At 40.7% G+C, this 25,797-nt stretch overlaps 4 protein-coding genes across 15 annotated transcripts in view; 2 read left to right on the top strand and 2 right to left on the bottom strand.

The window, feature by feature from the left end:
* The window catches only part of syne1b (spectrin repeat containing, nuclear envelope 1b), a 96,364-nt gene extending 94,738 nt beyond the window's left edge, over window positions 1-1,626 (top strand). For 8 of the 9 annotated variants that reach the window (XM_086182879.1, XM_086182880.1, XM_086182885.1 and 5 more), the window contains one exon: window positions 671-1,626. In XM_086182879.1, the coding sequence (XP_086039005.1) occupies window positions 671-914 (244 nt within the window). In that variant the 3' untranslated portion in view covers window positions 915-1,626. The remainder of the gene's footprint in view (window positions 1-670) is intronic. The other variant, XM_086182886.1, reaches the window with a different exon arrangement.
* Window positions 1,627-1,849: 223 nt separating this feature from the next.
* On the bottom strand, window positions 1,850-6,989 carry ccdc170 (coiled-coil domain containing 170). The gene is made up of 8 exons (XM_086182913.1): window positions 6,945-6,989; window positions 6,619-6,801; window positions 6,168-6,470; window positions 4,462-4,662; window positions 4,180-4,353; window positions 3,785-4,027; window positions 3,423-3,626; window positions 1,850-2,111 (listed from the first exon to the last, which is right to left on the bottom strand). The coding sequence occupies exons 1-8, from the start codon at window positions 6,969-6,971 to the stop codon at window positions 1,854-1,856; spliced, it is 1,593 nt and encodes a 530-aa protein (XP_086039039.1). The 5' UTR covers window positions 6,972-6,989; the 3' UTR covers window positions 1,850-1,853.
* A 954-nt stretch (window positions 6,990-7,943) lies between these two features.
* Window positions 7,944-13,865, top strand: rmnd1 (required for meiotic nuclear division 1 homolog). Of its 3 annotated transcripts, none has more exons than XM_086182417.1 (12): window positions 7,944-7,955; window positions 8,692-9,154; window positions 9,244-9,349; window positions 9,443-9,518; window positions 10,280-10,319; window positions 10,395-10,495; window positions 10,572-10,678; window positions 10,768-10,832; window positions 10,957-11,033; window positions 11,858-11,978; window positions 12,063-12,179; window positions 12,485-13,865. In XM_086182417.1, the coding sequence occupies exons 2-12, from the start codon at window positions 8,705-8,707 to the stop codon at window positions 12,515-12,517; spliced, it is 1,293 nt and encodes a 430-aa protein (XP_086038543.1). In that variant the 5' UTR covers window positions 7,944-7,955; window positions 8,692-8,704; the 3' UTR covers window positions 12,518-13,865. The 3 variants fall into 3 exon arrangements, with proteins under 3 accessions (XP_086038543.1, XP_086038544.1, XP_086038542.1); XM_086182418.1 differs by lacking the exon at window positions 7,944-7,955 and adding an exon at window positions 7,962-8,131 and having other exon boundaries at window positions 8,692-8,738; XM_086182416.1 differs by lacking the exon at window positions 7,944-7,955 and adding an exon at window positions 7,962-8,131.
* On the bottom strand, window positions 13,120-25,110 carry akap12a (A kinase (PRKA) anchor protein 12a). 2 transcript variants are annotated; one of them, XM_086182415.1, is made up of 4 exons: window positions 24,951-25,110; window positions 22,337-22,436; window positions 16,565-22,183; window positions 13,120-16,462 (listed from the first exon to the last, which is right to left on the bottom strand). In XM_086182415.1, the coding sequence occupies exons 1-3, from the start codon at window positions 25,050-25,052 to the stop codon at window positions 16,593-16,595; spliced, it is 5,793 nt and encodes a 1,930-aa protein (XP_086038541.1). In that variant the 5' UTR covers window positions 25,053-25,110; the 3' UTR covers window positions 13,120-16,462; window positions 16,565-16,592. The 2 variants fall into 2 exon arrangements, with proteins under 2 accessions (XP_086038541.1, XP_086038540.1); XM_086182414.1 differs by having other exon boundaries at window positions 13,120-22,183.
* Between the last annotated feature and the right edge of the window lie 687 nt (window positions 25,111-25,797).

Raw genomic sequence — 25,797 nt, 5'->3', positions numbered from 1 at the left:
CAAAAAAGGAGAGTGAGAGTATTTTCTAAAACTGTTCCTTTAAACTACCTCATCAAAGAAGCTGTTTATAATTAATACACTGTGTTCGCCTCCGCATGCTTTGCATTTCTCAACAGGACAAAAAGAAGAATATGCTGCAGATATTTAAAGCATGCCTTTTGTATCCTAACATCCTTTGCAAAGGAATGCAGTCTCACATGTATTTGTTTGGTGTCTGCCTTGACAGATGTTTGTGACTGTCTTTGTATTGTGTTGATCTGCATAGTCAGTCAGCATGTAGATCTGTCAAATTATTGTTAACGATGTTGGCAATGTCTCCCAAATGTTGGTACTTGAATAAAGTACTAGCATGGCTGTGGAAATCCCATCTTATTTGGATTGAAAATTGGTGGACAACACCCTAGCAATGAAGAATATGGAGATAAGGATATTAGATTATTGTGCAGTTCAAGGCCAGTTGATTTGATTAGGCTAATTTAATTTGACAGTTATTTTTGCTGAGTTTATTTTTGTGAAAAGAAGAAAACTAGCTCCTAAAAACAGTCTTGTAGGACTCCACAGATGTTTCAAGGACTATTTCTGTAAGCTGTAATGATGATACAGTCTTAAAATCACTAATGTGAGTGTGTAAACCTCCGTCTGTGCTCTATGTGTGTTTGTGTGTGAGCAGGTCTCACAGCGTCGCTGGATCCGCTTCCTTCCATTCTGACCCAGAGACCCCGCCGGCTCGTACATCCTCGATTCTGTGGCGTGTCCTGTGGGTGGCGCTGCCTCTCCAGCTCCTCCTGCTCATGTTAGTGGTATTTGCCTTCCTGCTGCCACTGTCTGAGGAGGACTACTGTGCTCAGTCCAATAACTTTGCTCATTCCTTCTACCCGATGCTCAGCTACACGAATGGACCTCCTCCAGTGTAGGACGCCTTTCAGTGTCTTCAGTATTCATGCATTATTGAGGTAGAGTCACTGTTGATCACGTTGGGAGCAAAAAGAGATGCCGCTCATCCATTTACATCTACACTTAATATCTGTGTGTGTAGCAAATAGGATCCAGCAACTCACTGTTAGTCGGTAATGTTGTGATGAAGATTCGTCAAGACTGAAGCATCCTGACAGAGCGGACGTCTGCTGGACCAAGGAACTGTTGCATTCCTATCTAGCAGTTGAAAGCACCAAAGTTAAAGGCGGATTAATAGGCTGTGAATTTGCTTGTAACGCAAAAAATGTGTTTAAAAAAATTTATTTAATATATCTTACATTGCAATTATTTTTTACCTGTATTTTGGCATGCAGTTCTAATCTCCACTTTTACTCATTGTGTCTATGGTTAACAGTCCATTTCTATCTTGAATTATATTGATTTATACTATGTACGAATAATTTAAGACAAGTTGTGACACAATCCAAGAGTTTAACCTTTCAAGTCATTGTCTGTACGACTTTTATTTTTTTTAAATATCAAACTTTAAAATAGGAAATTATGACATATAGAACTATTGTATTTTTTGTATGACTGCCAGTACAGTATCAAATGTATAACAGTACAGGATTATGTGTATATAATGTTTAAAGTGAATATTGAAAATCTATGTATATGCGATCATCAGAAACAACGAATGCCAAATCTCCATTTTGACAACTGTCTTTTTATTTGAGTGTGATATTTTAGATTTTAATGTGTGGTCAGTGAATTATCGGTAAATTCTAGTTAAACTGAGCTTCATCTGATAGCACATCCAGTACATGTGAAAGACCATCATTCTATCTTTTAGACATCAACAACAGTTGGGCATTTAATTTTGTGTGTGTGTGTGTGTGTGTGTGTGTGTGTGTGTGTGTGTGTGTGTGTAGTAGAATTCATGGGAGTTGAATTGTGCTCTCTTGAGACGTGCAGGCAGGAACATTTGAGTAGTCAGGCAGGTCCTGGATCTGAGAGAGATGAGGTCTCTGGTGGGTTGCACAGTGCCATGGCATGTTCACATGATGATGGAGGTGATGATGGTAATGATGAGCATGAAGAAGAGTCTCCAGTAGTTTGATTATATCATGATTTGTGAGGGCTGCTGCAGCATCCACTCCTAACATCTGGGAAATGTCCATCTGGAAATCCAGCAGCTGAGTGACAGAGAGGGAAAAGAACATGTCGATACTTCAAACTTTAACGACACTCAAAAAAATACAGCCTTGCATTCACCCATAAACAACCCAAAGAACAGGAGGAGACAGGGATAAACCACACACCCATGCCCTTCTCCACCAGCAGGGAACAGTTTCTTTCTTCTTCCATTCAGGATTCTGTGAACCAATGATGCCATTTTGGAGGTCAGCACACATCCTCATCAGTGTTGCATGGAACTCTTGCAATGAAGGAAGCATTAACAAGGGAATGTGTTGCAGGAAGTACCTCGAAACTGTAAAATGACACGGCTACTTATGTCATGCTTCACATTAAGAAAGCAGTTATGTTTATAGTTCAACCTGGATTCCAACTTTGAAGGTTCTTAACAAATTTATTTTTGGTTAAAATTCTCCAAATGGTTTGGAATTTGGTGCAGGAAACACCGGAACCGTTTGTGTATAAGGGGTTTCAGAGACTTGAGGATGACCCACTCTACCCCCGATCTGCAGTCTACTGAGGTCTGTTTTGAGTTTTTCTCAACACGCAATCAGCCTCATTCTATATTGAATATTTTCTTAAACCCTCGTGTTGTTTTACTGACAAGGAGCAAAGCCTGATGGTTATTTTTTAAGTCTTTGGTCCAGGCATAGATGTCACATCTCTCGGTCACTCAGGCTTGCAAAAACTTCTATGTCATGAGAAGCATACAATTCATGTCGCCACCAGGCTTAGCTTCCAGTCTGCAGGACTTAACTGAGGGCTTTAAAAGAATTCAATTCCAAGAACAGCTTTGTGCACAAAAACATTTCATGACTGAGGTCCACTGTGCAATGAACACCTTTGACCATTTCCAAAGTTAACTTTGCAGATGAATCAAGACCTGCATACCAGCAGTCTTTCTCACCTTCATTAGCTCCTACTTGTATTACCGTCACCTACTAATAGCATGAAACCAGCATGGCTGCAACAGGAACCTGCGGGTACAAATATTTTTATATCCTTCTCTTACATTTACTAACATCTTGCTGTTAAAAGCCTAAAAAACTATGTGAAACAACGATTTTTTTCCAAAATAGTTGCCATTGAACATTTTAAGTTTGTTTAATTTACAAAAGAACTTGGCATCATACATTATATATTCTTTTGTATATGTTAAAATCTTAATTTGTGATTAAGCTGTCAAACAACTGTGGTGAAGTTAAAAGCACAACGTTTTGAAAGACAATAGAACAGCAGTAGAATTTGTTGAGAAGTACAAATGTTGACTAAAAGTACTTAGTTACATTCCACCAGTATAATCAGGATACCTCTTGCTCCCTGGCGGACAGCTGAGCCAGAGTCTGTCTCAGGCTGTCAAGCTGCTGCTGATCGTCTTTGGTCTTCTTTGCTTGACTCTGTAGGTCTGAACTGAGCATGCTCAGCTTCCTCTCCACCTCGGCTTTCCCCTCCACAAGCTGACCTAGCTTCTGTTCCTGCTCCTGCACCGTCTGACTCTGTTCCATGACTTTCAACTTAAACACAACACAAAACCAAGTGGATGTTCAGTGAAACAAAAGTGACTTTATTACAATCATCCCCCTTTTTTTCCAACAAGATGTGCAAAGCATGAACATCAGGAAGTAAAACTGCTTCTGGATGAAGTTCTGCTCTGAAACCCTCTCCCTTCTACCTTGAGCTCACTGGTGTGGGACAGCTGGGCTTTGAGCTCTGTGTTGGACTGCTTGGTGACCCTCAGCTCTCCTTGGAGACGCTCCAATTTCTTCAGCAGTCGCCTGGTTTCCAGATTGGCGTCATCTCGCTCCACAGCCAGGACTGATCTGCTCCTCTTCTCCTCCTCCAGCTCAGTAACCTTCTTCCTCAGGAGCTGGATGTGGAGTCCTTTGCTCTCTAGTTGGTCTTTCTGTAACTTCAGCTGTTGGTGTGAGAATTTTCTGATTACAGATGCAAACACAGCTGTGTGTGTGCTTCTAAATGCTACACATTGGACCTTTAACGTTTTATGAACAAAGATGTCTCTATAAGAGCTGACAAATTCCCTCCCTAGAAGTTACATGTGTTGACCACCTTTCGCTGCAGGTTGTAGTTCAGAGTTTTGCTCTCCACCAAAGCAATTCCCTCATGTTTAACGAGCTGCTCTGCACGGGATAGGATGAGTTTCAACCTCATGTCAAAACCGAGATCCACAGCAATTCTGTCGACCTTCATCGTCTCTGACAGCTGCTCCATAACCTCTTCATACTGTTGAGAAAATGTCCTTATTAATTACTCAATTCAACCCTGAGAAAGGATTGTGTTTAGTTAAGGTTTTCTAGCAGTCTACGATTCTTAAATTAAATCTGTACACACATGCTGATTGTTGTGTCGCAGCCCATCTCGATGCACATCTGCTGTCAACAGTTCAGTCTCCAGACTTTGCAGTCTCTCCCTCAGGTCCTGGACCTGCTGCTCTGCAAGCTGTGCTCTCTGAAGCGCATCATTCCGGTGCTGCCTCTGCTCGTTCAGCTCCTCGGAGACATGACACAGCCTGCCCTCCAGGTCTGACGCTGTCTGCACAGCCATAACAGTCACAAAGACTGGTTGCAAGACTAATGTTTATCTTAAGGCGTGAAACAGGGAGTAACAGAAGAGTGAGAAACAGTATGATACAAATAGGTTGCAGGCTCTGTCATGACTTTCCCAAATGATAAGCAGGAATGGTATTACTTAAAATAACTTGAAAAATAGTGCATAAGATTTAAATGGGAAATATCTCCTGAGAGAGGAATCCCCTGATACCCTGACAGGTTTGGGCTAACCCCTGAATGGTTACATCATCTTATTCCTACCCAGTTCCTGCTCTATTTTTTTTGGATGAGACTAGTTCATATTATGTACCATTTATTGTGTGTGTGTATGTTTTCATTGATTATCATCACCTGACAACAAGTATGTTTCCAGCTTAGAAGCAGTCCTTTATATCTACAATACGCAAGGCTACCTGCTACCTAAAAACCATTTGAACAAACAGCATTCCTGCTTGTTTCCGTATTGCTTTCGTCATACTTGGTTTGCTTTTTTCCAGTAGAAAACAATTTTAAGGAGTGCTACTTTGAACTAAAATTCTGGTATTTCTCAGTCTTATTTTCTCATGTTTGTGGGACAAATTTCCATCCATCCATCCATTTTCTATACCGCTTATCCTGTTAAGGGGGGCTGGAGCCTATCCCAGCAGCCTTCGTGCAAGAGGCGGGGTTCACCCAGGACAGGTCGCCAGTCCATCGCAGGGCCAACACATATTGACAAACAACCATTCACACTCACAGTCACACCTACAGTCAATTTAGAGTATCAATCAGCCTCGTCCTCTCTTGATGTCTTTGGACTGTGGGAAGAAGCCGGAGTACCCAGAGAGAACCCACACAGACACAGGTAGAACACGCAGACTCCACACAGAAAGATCCCGTGCCCGAGCCGGGACTCGAACTCAGAACCTTCTTGCTGTGAGGCGACAGTGCTGACCACTGCACCACTGTGCCGCCCATGGGACAAATTTGCTGATTAGAATAAAAATCATGAATTGTTGCAATATTTTGTGAGTGTGTCTGGCAGTGACAGGCTCACTCTGCACTCTGACAGAGACTAAAACAAGCACTTTTTATTGGATGGACTGTGATATGGATAATAGTCCTGTAGCAGTACACACTGAAATTGATCCAGTCAAAAACATCAGAAAAAAGGGCCCAGTTTGAAAAATCCAAGAATTTCTCTTTAAGGTGAAAAGAATATAAAGGCAATTGTGGCAACATGCTAATAACGTATCTAAATAGATTAAATAACTAATGTTGAAATGCTAAATTGTATATAAATATCAGTTACTGCCCTCTCACTTCAAAATTGTAAGCCTGAATTTGAATTCCCAACACTAAAGGGCCCCAATTGAGCAACACGTGAAATAAAGAACCCCTTTTCTGTGAGGCCCAAGTGTTCCAGCTGTAGGACTTTATAACCATGTGAACCTGATAACAAGCACAGACACTTTGTAGCACACAGAACAGCTTGGAATTGTTTCTCACCTTATTACAGATATCATCCAGCTTGAGTAAAATATCTTTCTCTTTGGGTAGGAAAACGTCCCCAGACTCTCTGTGGAGCAGGGATGCAACCTTTTTCAGGAACTTCTGCAGTTTCTCCTCAATTGCCTGGATCTCTCCTTGACTTGTTTGGAGTTTCCTCTCAAGCGTTCTTACTTGCTTCTCCAAAAAGTGAGATTCTCGACTTGCAGCTTCCATGACTCTCTTGTTGGCTTCGAGCCTCTCTGTCAGGGTCTGCTTCTCCATTTCAGCACTCACCTTTCCCAACATTAGGCCATCTAACTCCTGCAAGGGACAAAAACAAATAAAACAGAAAATGATGTCACATATTAGTTGTCGCCTAGAAAACCAACAAAAACACGAATAAAATTTAATTTACAGTGAATGCAGCCCTCAAAAGGTTTAGCATAAATGTAATACTGAAGTTGGGTACCATTTTCAGGGAATCAAGTGCTGCTGCACTGCTGACAGCTTTCCTCCTCTCCCGGTCCAGCTCCGTCACCAGCCTCATCACCGTCTCTCTGCTTGCGCGACACTCCACCTCACTGGACTTTATACTCTCCTCCAAAACAGCAATCCTCATCTTCATCCTCTCTTGCTCATTGGACTGCTCCACCTATTCCGTTCAGAATATAATAGCAGCTTTTTACCATTTCAGTGACAATTATTGATATTCATTTGTAAAGTAAAAAGGTAAAGCATGATTAATATTGTGTCATGCGTTTTTCAAAAATAAAATAAATATGTTATGTTGCATACCTCATGAGGGTTTTCCATTACTTCCATAATCGAAACGTTGCAATGTGTCTGTATGCCCCAGAGACAAGTGTATGTTTTAAAAGTCTCCTGGTAACAGCAAACAAATGCTATACCATACTCCACCAGATGGGGTGCTGTGTCGTGCTGGGTGCCTCAAACATATAAAGTAAAAGTTTTCTTTGAATGCCAACGACATTTTTATTTAATCATGTATGTGACCTGTATATGATATATATGATTATGTGAAGCAAATATGAGAAATAACAGAAAGGAGATAAAGGAAAAGGCTCAAGGTCAATTTCCATTCCTTATTTTCCCTGAGCAGACACCCTCAGATACTGACTATTAAAGGGATTTGATAAAGCCATAATATTTTTTAAAGGAGATGATTCTGCACTCTTAGATCCATACAAGTTTCTGTAATACAAACAAGCTAAGCATTTAGTCACAAGATCTTCCTCAGGTCAAATCAGTCTTCTAAGTGAGACAGGTCAATATGTTGTCAATGCAATCTGCAGTACAATCAGCAAGGTGACTTAAATGTGTTCTGTTACTATTGCGTGGATCTAAGTGTGCAAAAACCTACCATACATGGAAATCTACTGTTTGTGGCCTTAGCCAACATCTTAGCACATCCCATCGTTAAGAGTGTAGGGATTTTCTCAAAAAGTAATTTTATTCTAAGTAATAGATGGTTTCGAATAAATATAATAAAGAGCTTTCCCTTGAAATGCCATGGCACGAAGTGTCCTTCAGTGTACGACTGTAAAGTACAAATGTCAAGGCACTCTATCTACACAACTTGATTAAAATGACTTCGCTACATATCACCCATGCGAACAAAACTCGAGTGTGTTTATTATATTTGTAAAATTGACATATTCTCACGGGGGACTTAAAATTCTTTGTCACGACCTTGTACTCTGCCCGATTCAAGTTTGTACCTGCCAGTCAACATTCGGGGAACCTTACCATGCAATCTTACGTCACTCAAAACAGGAAGCGAATACGGTAAACACACCTCTGTCTGTCGTGCAACCGAAGTCTTATTTTTACGTCGTTATTTCCTGCTATTCGTCGTTATTTTCTCAGCTACTGGGAGTTTAAATGTCGGACTTAATCATTTGCCGTGCTGTCTACATGCTAGCTTACTGCGCTGGCGTTTAACCATATAAAATTCTCACCAGGTATAGTACTGCAATTATTTGCTATGTGTTATTCAATTAATCTTATAAAACATAAATAACCTGCTAGTACTGGTAGCTAATCTGAGCTAGCCTCTCAAACAATAATCAGACTTTGACGGTTTTTCTTATTCCGTGAAATTGGAGCTACTTTAATATTTTAGCGGTGTGAACAGCGATTTTCAGAAAATTTGTGTAATACTAATATTGTTAAGTCAGTCATCAGAAAAATGGCATGAAAGAGTAATGCACACTAATTCCATAACCTTGGCAAAGATTCTGCTCGACTTCTGACCTCTCCGAGAGGGATGAACCACGTTTTGTCTCAAAAAAAAAGTTTAATGGGACTTTTCTGATGATTTGTGCTTTCAAAAATTAGACATTGAATTAAAATCTGGTGACTATGAAGACCGTTACATGTGATTCACATCATTTCCATCCTCATCCAACCATTCGGTGCTCCCTGTCCTCCCTTAGTAGTCTAGGTGTTTCAATTTGTATGTCCACCCCTCTGTTGGTGCGTACCATTTCTCTCATCTATTCCCTGTGTTGTATCTGACCAGCTGTCTTGGGAGGATGCTTCTGCGAATCCTGTGGTCCAGACTGGGAGGTCAGCGGTCTGCCGAGAAGAAACCAGTCTGCATCTACGCCTCAGCTTGTCTTTCTCAGTCTGTCCACCCTCAACAATATGAATTCAAAAGCAGGAGTCACTCGCACTGGTCTTGTGGAGCAACCCCTCCTAAGGCCTGTTATTTAAGTACACTTCAGCCGCAACAGATAAATACAAGGCACCTTCTGTCTGCTTTTGTTGGATTTAAAAGTCTCAACAGTACTTTGTTAATTAAATCTGGGCTGCTGACTAAATGTCAATATGGACAGAGGCGTCTTTATACTTCAGACCTGGTGAAGACGGTGTTAAAATCCAGTTTAAAACAAACAATGCCGGTGTCTGCAAAAAGACTCCCCAAAGGACCGAGAACAAAACAACCTTCTAGAACAAATCAGCCTTCTATGGCGGAGGACATGGTGACCAGCCATCAGCGGAGTGACTGAGCCTTTAAAAGTTGACATACTCGTTGTGATTAAATTAATGCGTGCATGTTTTACCTCTGCAGGATATGATGCGATGTATTGCCTTTGCAACAGCAGATCAGTATCATTTGCCAACTCTTGGTCATGAGTTGATCAGCCATGGCTTCAATGAGATTGATTTGCCAAGAGGTATGACTGAGAATTTTTCCTATATTATGACTGCTATCATGTTCATTCCTCAGAACAACAACTAAAACATTCCATGGCACATTTTTCTTCCAGATGCCTCAAATGTCCTGGTGATAAGTACAGACATGACTTCAAAACCAGAAGACAGTGCTCTCATGTTCTTTTTCAGGTGGAACATTGTTTGCCTTGAATCTAAGCTGTTGTTTCTTCTTATTGTTATTCTGTTTCGACTGTTTGAGATTTTAAACCAGCATTTTTGAAATTCCCATTCCCATTCTGTCCTTCACAGAACCAGACAAGAAGGTGGATATCCTTATCCCCGTGTGCTGCAAGAGGGGGCTGAGACCCACCGAGACCCGCTGACTGCTAGTTAGCTTAGCACAATGAAGAGTAGTGAGTGGTAAGTGTTAGCATACCTCAGTCAAAAGTCACCAAACACACATCCAACACAGTCTTTGCTTGCATTAATGTCACTAGGGTTGTGGATAATATTCGTTTTGAGGTCATTTAAAAAAATTACATATTGTTATTTTAGAGTCAGATAAACGGATGGAACTACTCTCTTGACCAAAATGCATGTTGTGAAGCAACTGCTGCTTCTAATCCGAGCAAAGAGCCTGAATATCCTCTGTTTGAACCAGAATAGGGTTGAGGTATGCTAACACTTTCCACCTTTCATGGTGCGCAGCTGACTAGCAGGTCTCAGTGGGTCTCAGCTCTCTAATGCAACAGAGAGGAGAGGAGGGTGTCTAGTCTTGTCTGGCCCTGGGGAGGAAGGACGATAAGCCTTTTCCCAACAGATTGGCATGTTCCCTTAAGTCATTAGAACTTTTATATCAGATGAAGGATGGAATTGAAGCAAACCTTGTTTGTACTTCTGTTAGTTGTTGAAAATCAGCTCTGAAACTCAGATCTCGTTTGTATTTTCAGGGAAGGATCAGTGGTTTTTTGGAATGTGGATGATAAAACGGTAACGAAATTTTCCACTCTTTTTATTTATTATTTTATTGTGTTTTATCATAGAGTGCTTACTGTCTTTTTACAGATAAAAAAAGTGCTGAGAATTCTGGAGCATCATGAGATCCAACCTTATGAAATAGCTTTAGTCCACTGGGAAAATGAAGAGATCAACTACACTTTTGGAGAGTATGTTGTGTTCTTTTTTTGTTCGTATGTGCATTGTAGCCACAATATTGGATAAAGATTGATGTTTCTTCTGCAGGGGAAATACAAAACTTGAGTGTGGACACTTTATTATGAATGACAACATGGATCAACATGAAGCCATTTTGGAGAAATTTGCATTTTCTAATGCATTGTCTTTGTCAGGTGAGAACATACACTTCCACTATAAATTGTTAATATTTCTGTTGTTTTTTTGGCAATAATGCACATTTGTCTTTTGATTTCTTTTCCAGTGAAGCTAGCGATATGGGAGGTGTCATTAGACAACTTTGTTGACTCAATTCAATCAATTCCAGAGGTACAAGCAGAAATAAGCAACAGGACTTTATGACTGATTGATTATTTGTAGTTTTGTGCTCGTCATTCTTGGAAGATTTACTATGTCCTCAACATAATTGCCCGGTAAATATTGTCCTCCTCAGACTCTGAAGTCTGGCAAAAGAGTGAAGTTGTCCTCTGCAGAAGTTATGAAGAAAATAGGAGAGCTTTTCACATTAAGGTAAATTAGTGAAGTTGCTTCTGTAAATATTGAATTTTAATATTCAAGGCTTTAGCAGAATGGTCAAATGTTCCTGTTTATTGCTGCCAATTCACAGACGAATCAACGTCTGTGAATCTCCGAAGGGGATTTCAGTAAATGACCTTGGCAGTCGTCACTTTGCAAAAATTTGATGTCAAGTCACATTTTCAGATTAACAGAGAGGCAACAGTTGGGTCCAAACAGGATATGGGTGACACCATATTTGGTTGACGGTTTCTGTTTCATCGTGTCTTTAGAATATAATAACTGGAGTGGAAAAATGGAAATGGGACAGAAATTAAGTACTCCTTTCAAAAAAACTTTTTTTTTTTTTTTTTTTTTTACAGTTGATTGATGTGGAGAAAAAAATGGATGAAAAATTCTAAAATTTATGAAAATGGAAATATTTATCAGCTAAGGATAATCTTGAATTGCCCTATCATTAGTAATATAATTGGTTCTCTTTTTAATGTGCATGTTTTAACCTCCGATTCTTTTTTGTTTCATTTAAAGAAACAAGCAGACAACAAACAGACTGCAAGCAGAACCACACTGTGGAATAATACAGGATTTTCTTTGTACCTCCAGTGTTGCTGGAGTTTTGACTCAGAGCCTTTTCCCCTCTCTGCACTCTTTGAAAGTACATAAAGCTTTATCAGAAATGACAAAGAAAAAAAAGAAGACAACAGTGATAAATTCTATGGAGCATTTGAACTTTCATGAATGGTTGTCTATTATTAGCAGGAGCTCTTTTCACCAAGCCTGATTTGTAATATTTCTATGTATTCACATCCTGCTGACAGACACTGTATAAACCTGAGGTCGGACCTTCTCCTTACACCGGACTTCTATTGGGACAGAGAAAACCTGGAAAAACTCTATGACAAAACCTGCCAGTTTCTCAGCATCAAACGCAGGGTCAATGTCAGTAAACGTAAAATATAATCGGTCACTGTTGTTGTCATTAATTCCTGACCTGCTCTGAATGGATGCTTGAAATGTTGTCAGGTTTTGAATGAGAAGCTGGAACACTGCACACAGTTGACAGACCTGATGAGGAGCCACCTGAGTGAGAAGCACAGTTTGAGGTTGGAGTGGATGATCGTCATCCTCATCACCATCGAAGTAAGACACACTCCCATGTGTGAAAGCGCTTTCAACGCTATCGTCTGAATAAAATTGAAATTGATACATGTATCATGTTTTGTTCTGTTTGGTTTGGCAGTGCACAGGTATAAGCGGACCAAAAAATAGGAGGTCAGGTTGTGCTCTTGAACCTCACTAAGTTTGATTAGTGCAGTTGTTATGGTCCGCGCCAAAATATGATGACTGCCCCTGTTGCGTATTTTCTCCATACAGTAAAAGTTTAAAATATTTGTATACAGCCTTTTCAGTGAAATGTTACGTCCATTGCTCTGTTTACACAACAGGTCATGTTTGAACTTGTAAGAATGATCTTCTGAAGAGCTCCTCAAACAACTCAAGGACAGCAGGCCAGATGCTGGCAGAGATATTTGACGATGTTCTCTGGAACCAACCGACTTCATTTACTCAATCCAGTTCTTCCAGTGTCTTCTAGTTCCAATGTACGGTATTTTCAACCTCGTTAGATTTTTTTAAAAATTAAATATTTAAAACTTCAATTTTCTGTTACACTGAATATCACAGTTTCAAGAGATTTCAGGGCCTCCGATTCTGCTTTTTCACAAGAATTTTTAAACTGTTGGCGTTAATTAAAACAGCAGTATATTTTGGAATTGTTTGGTACATTTATGTTTAAGATATTCCATTATTTCTTCATTGAATGTAAGCTGTAAAAAAAAAAAGAAGAAAAAAATTGGGTGCTGAAATGTATTCAAAAATCTAGTTGTGAGTGTTGTGTTGCAGAGGATGTAATTAAAATATTTGTTTTTAATGGTTTCTAGTTTTTTAACATGTACATTTTGATATCGATGAGTAATTAATGAGCTCGTTAGAATGTAAAAACCAACATCAGGATCACAGTCCTGTCTCTGGATACCAGTAAAATACAAGAATGAATTCAAATATACAGATATTTGTTCAGTCAAATAAAATAGTTTATTAATAAACCACAGTTAAACATAACAGTAGAAATTTTTAGCTTAAAGTCAGTCGACATAATTTTTTGATGGCTGAACTGTAAGGAGATTGGTGCCACCTTTGTTCTTCCTTCAGGCTCATGCACTTTGCAATTCGAGCTGAGGGATAAAACTCTGGCTGGCATGTAGTGATGCTTTCAAATACCAGAAGCCTGTTCAGAATTCTCAGTACACAACAATCCAGGACATGTATGGAGGAAGATGAAGGAAAACCAAGGTCGTGCTGGTCACTCGTCTAATGTAAGGCTTGCCGTTAGCAAATGCTGTAGATCCAGGTTGTCATAGTAATGGGATCAAGCATGAAAGATGTCAGTCTTTTTTTTTAAAACCTTGTGTTCAAACCTGTTTATGTTCCTCTTTTCCAGTCAAATAAATCGAGTTAGAATTCTCAGTTTAGCAGATATGAACGCAACAGTCTGGTGTATGTTACACTTTAAACCAGCAGAGGTCGCCGCTGCTTAGCTAAACTACTTGAAGAGTCATCTGTACTTAAAACTGGAGCTTGGAAATAAAAGGAACGAATGAAGCTGCCACAGTTTGTTTTTAAGGCTTTGCTCATTTTAATTATATTGATAAATAGGTGACGATTAGGCTGAAGTATCTGCGTATTACAATACATAAAATATGGTGTAAATATCTAATAGAAATTATCAATATATGCAGTATTATGGTCAGAATTTACAAGTTGATATACAGTAATACTTTAAGTATGCTTGAGTTTGGTTGACTTGCATAGATCCTTTAAGAATAGTAGAAAGTGGAATAGACTGAATGATGAACACGTGACAGTTAGTAATCTCTCTATGTTAATGCTCTATCAGTATCCAGCGTCAGTGTCACATAAATAATTATGAGAGGGCATTTTTTTCCCCCGCACAAATGTTTATAAAATGTCATAAACAGGAGAAAAAAAATTGAGAACAATTCTATTGTCTCAGACATTGAACTTTATCTTTAAAGGACCTTTCCAACATTTTTGGGGAATATAGTTACAGCCAATCCTCCCTGAAGCTAGACAAAAAAATCTCATCTCTCTCCTCTGTGCAGCATTAGGGAGCTAATATCCACACTTCCCTTCCACTACCATTCATTGTGCTAAGCTAACTAGCAGTCAGCTAGTGATCTCGGTGGGTCCCAGCTCCTTGATGCATACATAGGAGAGAAGTATATTCTCTACTTATTGTATATTATCTATGTAAAACACAAGTAATCGCTTTGCAGTTTTAAAGCTACTTCAGAAAAAAATGTGTATATATGTATGTATGTATATATAGATGTGTGTATATATATATAAACACAATACACATATACTGGTCATGTATACACGTGTGTGTGTGTGTGTGTGTATATACATGACCAGTCAAAAGTTTGGACACACCTTCTCATTTAATGGTTTTTATTTATTTTCATGACTATTTCCATTATAGGTTCTCGCTGAAGGCATCAAAACTATGAATGAACACATATGAAATTATGTAGTAAACAAAAAAGTGAAATAAGTCAAAACATGTTTTGTATTTTAGGTTCTTCAAAATAGCCCCCCTTTGCTTTGATTGCTGCTCTGCTCACTCCTGGCGTTCTCTCAATGAGCTTCATGAGGTCGTCACCTGAAATAGTTTTCCAACAGTCTTGAAGGAGTTCCCAGAGATGCTGAGCACCTGTTTGCCCTTCACTCTGCTGTCCATCTCATTCCAAACCATCTCAGGTGACTGTGGAGGCCAGGTCATCTGGTGCAGCACTCCATCACTCTCCTTCTCAGTCAAATAGTCCTCACACAGCCAAGAAGTGTGTTTGGGATCATTGTCCTGTTGAAAAATCAAAGATGGTCCAACTAAATGCAAACTGGATGCGATGGCGTGTCGCTGCAGGATACTGTGGTGGCCATGCTGATTCAGTTGGCCTTCAATTTTGAAGAAATCCCCTGGTGACCAACAAAGCACCCCCACACCATCACACCTCCTCGTCCATGCTTCACGGTGGGAACCATGCATGTAGAGACCATCCGTTCACCTTTCCTGCGTCACACAAAGACACAGCTGGTGGAACCAAAGATCTCAAATGTGGACTCATCAGACCAGAGCCCAGATTTCCACTGGTCTGATGTCCATTCCTTGTGTTTCTTGGCCCAAACAAATCTCTTCTGCCTGTTGCTTTTCCTTATTCAACCTTAAAGGCCTGATTGGCTCAGTCTCCTCTGAACAGTTGATGTAGAGATGTGTCTCCTACTAGAACTCTGTGAGGCGTTTATCTGGGCTCTGATCTGAGGTGCTTTCTGAGGCTGGTGACTCAGATGAACTCATCCTCAGCAGCAGAGGAGACTCTTGATCTTCCTTTCCTGGCGCGGTCCTCATGTGAGCCAGTTTAGTCGTAGTGCTTGATGGCTTTTGCGACTGAACTTGGGGACACATTTAAGGATTTTGGAATTTTCCAGACTCACTGACCTTCAGTTCTTAAAGTAATGATGGACTGTAGTTTCTCTTTACTTAGCTGATTGGTTCTTGCCATATTATGAATTCTAACAGCTGTCAAACAGGGCTGTCAGCTGTGTACCAACCTGACTTCTGCGCAACACAACTGATGGTCCCAACCCCATTAAGAAGGCAAGAAATTCCACAAATGAACCCTGACAAGGCGAACCTGAGAAGTGAAAACCATTTCAGGTGACGACATCATGAAGCTCACTGAGAGAAGGCCAAGGGTTTGCAGCGCTGTTTGCAAAGCAAAGGGAGGCTACTTGAGGAATCAAAATATAAAACATATTAACAGTTATTTAACAATCTGTTCTTTGCTACACAATTCCATATATCTTGCTTCATGTATTTGATGCCTTCAGTATGTATCTGCAATGTAGAAAGTAGTAAAATTAAAGAAAAAACATTGAATGAGAAGGTGTGTCTCAAGTTTTGACTGGTAGTGTACATCTCCTTGTGTCACACTTTGGAGGATGGCAAATAAGCAGATTTCCAAAGTTGGCTGGGTCCATTTAAAGTAGAATGGGGTACATTGAAACAAAGATGTATTAAATACGACTCAAAGGCTTGGATTAGTAGACTTAATTACTCTACATATCAAACAACTTTTGATTTTCAGGTTAATGCACAGTGCATGAAATGTAATGTCAAACCCTTCACCCCATCTTCTGAGACACTTTATGATTCTTTTACCATGTTTTTGGCTGAATCTAATATCAAAGGACAGCAGCTCACTGCAGTTTCCTGTTGTTTTTCTCTACTAAGTCCTCCTTATCCATAATGGCTTTTTGGATGACTACCTCACGGCTTGTCCCACCTTGAATTGAAAAAAGTATCATATTAGTTCATTAGGATATTGTCGTGAATGTTGTACATGTTTTCTTTTCGGCACTAAAATAAAATGAATGCAAAATCTTACTGATCGGTGTCACAGCAGTGAGATGGATTTAATCCCACTCGACGACCTTGATGCTTCCCATTGCAGTGTCCTGCTGCTCAAATGCAATGGCAAAATTTTCCTCTTCACTATCAATGTCACATGTTCCACTTGTTTGATGCATTTCTTGATATTCTTCTGCTTCGGTGTTATAATTGGGAGCCGGTTGAAATTGTTTTTCAAGAGCTACTTTTTCTTCCTGGTCTGTCTCACATTCCAGAGATTCCTCATGCTGGGACACCTCAGTTATCTCTTGAGTGTAAATGTTTTCCTCAGCATCCATCCACACGTCCTGGTCCTCCTCTGTTTTTTTGACAGGTTCCCCTGTTTTTTGCTCACGTGCTTCAGAAGGAAATTGCTGGCTTAGGGGTACCTGTTTTTTCTTCTCTGACTGCGTTGTTTCTACTGGAAGGACGTTGAGGATTACACTCTCTGTTGATTTGAGGTCCTCCACGACTTCTACTGTCTCCATTGCTTGGATGCCAGCATCTAACAGGGCTGCAGGGGTTAAGATCGCTGCTGAAGTTGACTTTGCTGCCACTTCTATGGTTTCTTTCACAGCAGCCTCAGGTGTCTGTTTGGGGCATTCAACAGGATTCACTTGTCTTACTGGCTGTACTGTTTCGACTGTGTGGACTCTGACCTCAGGCATCTCCTTGATTTCAGGTCTCTCAGTTGTTGCTGTTGTTGGTGAAGATGGGGAAGCCAGTGTCTTCATCTGCCCAAACTGTATGTTAAGTTTGAATTCTAATGATAGACTGGAGGGGGGCTCCACAGTACCTGTTGATGAGATGATCCCAGTGTTTTCAGGGACGGCTACTTCGGTATTATCAGGTGTTCCAGTCTTTTTTTGCACAAGTTGTGGTGCTTCTGCTGTGTCTTCCTTCACAGCTAATTTCTCGGATGAGCATATGGTGTCCTCTGTTTGGACACATACTTCTGCTTTTTCTAGTTTAGTTTCCTCCAAATCCTCTTTGCCATCTTCCACAGAAACATCTGTAACATCAAGTGTTTGCATGACCTCCTCAGTTACTTCCTGTTCAGTCTCTATTGCTGAAGTATTACTTATGACTTCATCTGGTTGTTCCGTCAATGTTCCAGTACGTTTCTCTAGCCCTTCACTCTGTCGTCCTTCAGCAGAAGTTGCCTCTTTTACGTCTTCCTCCACATTCACAGGTGATATCTCTGGTACGGTTACATGTTGAATAACCTCTTCAACAGTCACTCTGTTTTCCTCAAAATATTCGTCTTCTACCCCCGGAGTGGCTAAGAGGTTGTCAACTTTTTTCAATGTTTCCTGAGAAACATCTATGACTTCACTGGCTTCAGCTACACTGGCCTGAAGCACCGTGTCAACAGTCGTCTCTGCTGATTCAATATCAACATTGACCACCTGCACTTGAACGCTGTGGTTGTCGTCAAACTCCACGGTTGGCGCGTGCAGCGTCAAAACCACACTGCCTTCTTGTGCTGTCTCAGAGAAATCATCTATCATTAATGGTGTGGCCATCTCAGCTGTTTCCCTGAGCTCTAGCTCCCCCACCACTGTGTCTATCAAGGGTACATGCATGTCTGTTGGTTTTTCAATCAGAAGCTCAGTTATTGTAGGTGAGACCTCTTTAAGATTACATGTGGTTACTTGTGCCGGTTTGCCATGCTCAAGTGACACAGTCCTCATTTCAGCGGCTGGAAGTTCACTTTCTTTTTCTCGGTCAGGTGTAACTTCCATTTCACTGCAATGCACCTCATGCTTGGGTTCATCTGTAACTGAAGCCATATCTACACAAGGTGCAGCAGCGTCTTCAGAAATAATTGCCTTTTCAAGTATCTGAGCACAACTTGTTTCGTCATTAATACAGATTACATGAACAGCTTCTACAAACTGAGGTGTGCAGTATTCCTCCTCAGCTTGAACATCCTGAACATCAGCGGTGCTCTCTATTTTCTTATGCTTCTCCTGGGTTTCTAAACCCCCATCCCTTTGGGATGTTAGTTCCTCTGTAGCAGTGACATGCTGTGTTTCTGCTGTGGGGATTTCTTCTAAAACCTTCGCAAGATCCTGAACTTTACTTTCCTCAACACATTCTGGGACTACATGTGCAGATGTAGCAACATCAGTTTCTGTCTCAGTTACATTATCTTTTACATCACATTGGAATAATTCTGGTTGTTGAACTATTTCTGGTTTAGCCTCTTCTGCCTGCACTTCTTCTGACTCAGAATCTGCCTTTACTGTCTCTTTAGACATGTCTATTTCTTCTGCTGGAACGACCTTTGATATTTCTTCCTTTTTAAGTGATTCCAAATCTCTTTCCTCTGATTCTGACTGTGGTGCTCGTGCAGCTTCTACCACTGCTGGTTCTGCAATAAGTTCAGTTTTTGATGCATCAGCTTCTTTCTCATCTTCACGCTGTTGCTCAACGTGATCTTCAGTTAGAGGCGCTGTTACTTCTTCAAGTGTTCCAACTATTTCTGCCTCCGGAACACTGACTTCAACTGGTTGAACAAGAACTTCCTCTGAATCTGATGTGGCTGCTTCTAATATTAGGGCACCTTGATGATGAGCGATGTCTTTACATTCTAGATCCAAGATGGTGCCAGAGAAATGCTCTGTAAACAGTTCATCTGTGCATTTTTCTGTTTCTGGAACATCCTCTGATGCTTCTTCTTCAGGTTCAACTTTTACTGTTTCATCTGCAGGAATATCTGTGAGCATTCCTTCTGTTTCCTCTGATTGAAGGCTACCTTCCTTTAATGCTGTTAATATTTTCTCCACCACAATAGGTGGATGATCCTCAACATTTTTATCTATAGTTTCTATCAATGACTGTATTTCCTGCTCAAGAGCTCCATCGGTTTCTGCTGTAACAGCTGAAGCTATGTCTTCCATGTCCATTTTGGGGAGCTCTGCTTCAGTTTGATGTATGCTAACCTCATCTGGATTAATTCCTTTATCTTCTGGTAAGAGTTCTGCCAACACCTCTTCATTCACCTCAGCTTCCACCAGATGTTGGCTCTCATTAGCGCTTCCTAATCCTTTGATTCTGTCTTCCTGCTGTGAAACTGTCACCTCGTGCACTTCGTCTACAGCACTTTTTGCTGTGGCGAACTCCTCAGCAGGAATCTCGGATACAAGTTCTGTAGAAGTGGCTTCTTTGACTTCAGACAGGGTCTCTTTTTGAGCTGTTGCTGCAAGCTTGTTGAGTGCATCCAGTTCTTCCACCTTCAGACCGATTTTTATTGCTGTTGCATCGGATTCAGTGTGTTTTTCCAGAATTTTTGGCTGCTGCTCCTCTACAAATGTTCCGAGTATAAGATGTGAGACAGAGTCAACTATTCTCTCCAAGTTCAGCTCCTCCAGACACACTGGGATTGCGTTCGGCTCCACAGAAATGGTTTCTACAACCTCCTGAAGCAGTAGCTCTGTTTCCTTTAGGTCGTACTCTGCTGGGACTGGTGTTGTGTTTCCAGATGTTTTTGAAGATTCAGATAACTGGGAAACTGCAGAGATCATCTCGGTTTCATCAGATTGGGTGATATCGACCGGCTCTGGTGCTGTAAAAGCCTCAGATGTGATCTCTATCAGATCCTCTGCTATCGTGTCGTCTCTCATTGCCTCTTCAAAGACTGAGGCTGGTGTTGCCATGGTTTCTGTAATTAAACCCTCCTCTGGAATATCACTGAGTTGTTGATGTTTGCTTATTATTTCTGTAAAGTTTTCAAGTTCTGCATTTGTAGCAGAGACTGGCGACGCCTTATTTTCTAAAGCGTCATCCTTTTCTTGGTCTGTCTGGGCTTCAGGCTGGAGGGTTGGCTTGGATATCTGATTCAGGATGTCCGGCTCAACTTCATCTGTTTCCCTGAGTAAATGACTTTCTACCTCTGTCTCGGTTTGTATGACAGCTTCTACCTCAACAGTATCAAACTCAGACAATGGAATCACAGCTGGTGTCTCAGACTCGTCATCATCATCTGAATCTCCGTCCCTATCAGCCTCATCTGAGGATAATTGGCCTTCGGCAGACTTCCTCTTTTTGCGGCCAGGGAGAAGCTTCTTCATGGAACACAAGGATTCCTCTTGAGTAACTTCAGTATTAGAAGATAACATATATTTGCTTTCTTCTTCATCCCTGGCTTTCCTTTTAGGGGTTACAAGTCTTTTAAATGACTGCCATGTTGACACGCCGTCATTCTCAGAAAGACTTCTAGTTTGTTTAGGGGATGAGGCTGCAATCTCATCAGTCTCAAAGCCTTTTATCGGGGATTCCACACGATGTGTTGATTCATCAACTCGCTTCTCAGTTTGTGGTGTTTCATCCTCAGAGTCTGATGTTTTTTGACTTCTTCTCCTCCCAGATCCACACAAAACAGCCTCCCAAGAAACGGAGGAGTCTTTTCTTTTTCTTTTCTCCTCAGTGCTGTGATCAGATATTTGCTCTCCTTCGCTTAGCTTTTGCTCCTCTGATGACACCGGGCTTTGGGTTTCTTCATTTTTCTTCAGACGCTTTTTTGGAGTCATAAGTTTTTTGAAAGAAGCCCACGCACCATCCTCTTCTTCTGCACCCTCTACAAGTGGTTGAGCCAGGACGTCCTCTTTCTGTTGCTTTGTTAGTTCAGCAGGTGTTGAGAGCTGATCTGGAAAGTATTCTCCAGAGTCAGACAGGTTTGCGTCACTTGATTTTCTTTCTTTTTGCTTTTTGGGGAGTTTCTTTAAATTCGAACCTGACAAGAACCTTTTGAGGGGACTGGCTTGAACTTTTTCTTGAGAACTCATAATTTCAGGTTTACTGACAAAATCAGGAGATATTTTCTCCTCCAGGCCTCCGTTGGACAACCCTCCAGACAAGGTCTTCTCTTGGATATCTTTCTTGCCTCTCTCCTCTGCAATGCCTTGATTACTCACCTCTTTTTCTTGTTGTTGGTTTTGTTCAGTTTTTGCTTCCTCTTTCCCCAGGTTTACAAGTTCATTCTCTGTTGTCTCATCATCTGCAGCCTTCTTCCTTTTCCGTAGGTTAGAAAAGATTCCTGTCTTAAAAAACCTTTTAATTGGCGACACAACCTCTTCTTGTTCAGAGCTAGAAGGAGAGGTGGGATCAGACTCTTTTTCCTGTGAGCCAGCTTGATGTTCATCTTCACCAACAGTTGTACCTGCAACTCTTTCTTTGGTCTTTTTTTCTGTGTTCTCTAGAACATCCTCATCCGTGAGAGTCGGACATGTTGTTGAATCATTATCGTTACTTTCTTGTGCTGTGTTCAGATCAGTATTCTGTTCAGCATCCTCACTTTTGGGTTTCATGGCGGCATCATGATGATGATGATCATCACCTGGTATGCTTTGTGTCTCCGTGTGGGTCTCAACAAGTGCATCTGTTGCTGGCTCTGGTTTCTTCCTTGAGCCTCTCTTTAACGTAAATTTCAACCCAATATTGCTAAAAATATTCTTGAAGCTTTCATTGACGTCATTTTGGTTTTCTTCCAGTTCACTCATTTCTAAGGATATTTCTTCATCAGGATAAACATCAGCCTCATGAGGTGATTCCTTCTCAATAATGTTGACATTTTCTATTGTTTTTTTTGCTTCTTTAAGGGACATTTCTGAAGCTGTGATGGCCAAACCAGAAAAGAGAATAACATTACACCACAGGAATTGCAGTAAAAATCTATGGTAACAAAGAGCTATCAGCTCTAAGATATCGATCTGTTGAAATGATGCTGCGATTGTTCATCAGTGAGCTCTAGATGAGGAGTACTCACCCTCTGCAGCAGTCTCATTCTCACGGTGACCATTAACTTCAGCTAAACGACTAGCTGCTTTTGTGTTGATCTCAGAAAGCTGGCCAGCATTTTTGTGAGGCTGAAAGGAAGCAAAAAACACTAATGAACAGTGTGCTTTTGCTCTTGTGGCAAATTGATACGGAAATAAAATCACATAGACAAACCATTTTCCATTATTAGTGTTTCCATCAGCAAGTTTTGGTGTGCATCTTGAAGAGTTTTACAATGAAGTAAATGGAGTTACTGCACAAAATGGGAGATTAAAACTTTCCTTGAATGAGCCCAGATATGTCTAACCCTTAACTCACATGACTGAGCAGATTTTTTTCCCGTCTTCTCGAATATTCTCAAACGTTGCTTTGTCTCTAGACAGCACGCAACATGGGCAAGACGAGCTTGATCAAAAGAACATTTACAACTTGGCTAAATTAAAGTAATTCCTCAAGACTGCTCTGTATTTTTTTGTTTGTAGTTAGCCAAGAGGACTAGTTTTGCTGCCATGTTTGTAACCTTCTCTTCCTTGTTACAGCCCTGTCTACTGTTGGCTATACTGCAGTCTTCTGACAAAAATATGCTCTGGGTGTTTATCTACTCAAAAACAGTTGATGGAAATATGCCTAACAGCTTTTTTTGTGACATTTCCAATGTTTGCTAAAATTTGCTGGACAAAGCATACAACACCACAATCATTTTAACCCTTGTAACTACACAAGTACTTCCAAATGATATTAGATCTGTTCTTCTGAAGTACAACTTTTGATCAGCTGAACTCTTTATTGCAAACAAATAACACAGTCCAATTAATTTTGGTTGTGTGGGATTGCAGCATTACCGTTTACAACCCCCAATCTGAAATCCTTAAACCAGATTACTATGAGAGAGCGAAGCAAACAACAAAACCCTGAACTTGTGTGGTGCAACATACTTAAACTGTAGCTGTTACATGCTAACAGGTGAGGAGACACTGTCTGACAATGATGCTGTAGGTTCATTTTCAGCCATGTCTTCCATGTACCTAACACGCACAGCATTGGTCTGCTTTCTTTGAGCAATAGCTTTTTGACAGCTTAATCAGTTCAGACACAATACAACAAAGCATTTCCATTAATTATACAGATTGATATTTTAATTGTGCTCATGAAATCAGTTAAGACAAACTTCTTATTTATTCCTTGAAATCATTAGTTTGAGCTTTGCTCTTAAACCAATTCCCAACAATGTCATAAATAAAAAAAAAAAAAACATTGATCAAATAGGCGGCACAGTGGTGCAGTGGTTCACACTGGCGCCTCACAGCAAGAAGGTTCCAAGTTTGAGCCCCGGTTCAAGCATGGGGTCTTTCTGTGTGGAGTCTCCATGTTCTCCCTGTTCCTGTGTTGGTTCTCTCTGGTACTCCAGCTTCCCCCCACAGTCCAAAGACATGCAAAAGGGGACGAGGCTGATTGATACTCTAAATTGACTGTAGACGTAGCTGTGAGTGTGAATGGTTGTCCATTCGCCTCTCGCCCGAAGGCTGGTGGGATAGGCACCAGATCCCCCTGCGACCCTTAACAGGATAAACGGTAGAAAATGGATGGATGTTGATAGAATGAAACAAGACACAACTTTTGTATAGAATATTATAAAATGAACATGCCTCAATGCCCAAAGATCAAAGGCCATATTATGATTATGGCTGTTATGACCTGATTTTCTTAGGTTCTTCTCTGATTCATATCGTCTCATCTAACGTAAATTAAAGATTTAGAAGCACATTTATGACACATTCATGTTTATGATCAATGATATGATTCCGGCCTCATAAAGATTTAATTGTTGGCTCGTGACAAAGAGAAAACGGTTATTTATTGAGCTGCAAAACTGTAGGAAGCCCATCTGTGTTATACAAAGGTCAGATGTCCCATTTTATGTTTACAAGTTAAAATAATGAGACATTAATAGCCATCCTCGTCCTCATATGACTCCTTCCATGATTAACCGGAGATGATGTTGATACACTGAAGATCAATGTTGCCTTCTGCTGAGAGCAGGGAAGAGGAAATGCCATCTCTCCCTTGAGCTTTGCTTTGATTCTTCTAAGAATGGAAGGTTATTTTTCCTCCTTGCTGTTTCCTGTTTGATCTACTGTAAATGTACACCAGTGCATCTTCAGTAAAGCATCAGCAGTGATCAGAAAATCAAACTCAGCTTCCAAGCACACATGCAGTTTCTGACTTGAATGGTGCAGACGTTTTCACACAACATAATGAGAGAATAGAGTTGAAATGGCAATTTAAAAAAATTTTTTTTACGTCTTCATATAACCAAATGGGTATGTTCCATCACTTCACATAGGAAAAGGAGTTTTCTTTTAGTTTGAGGTTAATGGGTTTGTTGGCATGCAGCACCTGCACTACCCTGTCTCCTACCGTCCGTCCTGTATAACATCCGAATGGAGCTTTTAAATGTGTTTACATTGATTCAAAGTCTTTCATTCGAAACAAATCATCATTTAGAAGTTCACGTGCAATGGCTGTTGGGCACTTTGTCAACAAATTGAAGGTGCAGCAAAACCAACCTTTTGTCAACAAATTGAAGGTGCAGCAAAACCAACCTTTGCCTCACATGGCTCCGTCTGAGCATCCTCCACTTGTCCGCTCTCCTGTTCGGCCGCATCCCTTCCGTCCTCCCGCTGCGCAGACTGAGCGTCTCCCATGATCGCAACTGCAGCGCCTCACTGTCCGGAATCAGTCACAGAAGTGATGCAGATCTCCCACTGCGCATGAACCACAGCCTTGTAGCTCCGTGAGAAGACGTCAGGAGGATCAGATCCCAAATGCTGCAGTTTAAAGCTTGAAAAGTCTTTTTTCCCCTTTAGTCAAACACCTCCCTGCAGGATCACATGAAACCTATGAGCAAGCTGGCCCGGCTCGGCCCGGCTCGGCTCGGCCCGCCTCTCGCCGCATCAAGTTAAGAAAAAAAAAAAATCCTGCAGAGAAAGAAAGCACAGGCTGTCCTCTGATGATTGAGGCAAATGTCCAGGTTACATGTACCTCTGCGTGATGCCCGTGATGGTTGAGGTTGCAAGAGTAGATGGTGTGTCAGAATGTAGTAGACAGATAAATACACCGGAAACAAAGTTGATTTCATTATTTGACATTTGATTGAAGAAGTCGTGAACATGACATAAAACATCTACAACCACTAGTTTATCTGCTATGTAATGTAAAAATTGCACGCATAATAAACAAGAGATCATTTTTTTGTGGTAGTAATAATTTTTATTCTCTATTTGATTTTATTTAACTTTTTTAAAACGTACTTTTACTCATGAAATCAACTTTTTACGGGGGGGGGGGACTGCAAGTCGCATCAGACACTGATGATAATGATGGTTAGGGGAAAGAAAAGAAAAAGGCTACAATGAGAAATGCAAATATAAAGGAAACAAATACAGTAGG

Source organism: Aulostomus chinensis, chromosome 17, assembly GCF_037954235.1.
Source record: "Aulostomus chinensis isolate RoL2024-O1b breed Wild chromosome 17, RoL_Achi_v1.0, whole genome shotgun sequence".
Taxonomy (NCBI): Eukaryota; Metazoa; Chordata; class Actinopteri; order Syngnathiformes; family Aulostomidae; genus Aulostomus; species Aulostomus chinensis.
Note: the sequence above shows the minus strand (reverse complement) of the source record. Positions and strands in the feature narration are given on the sequence as shown.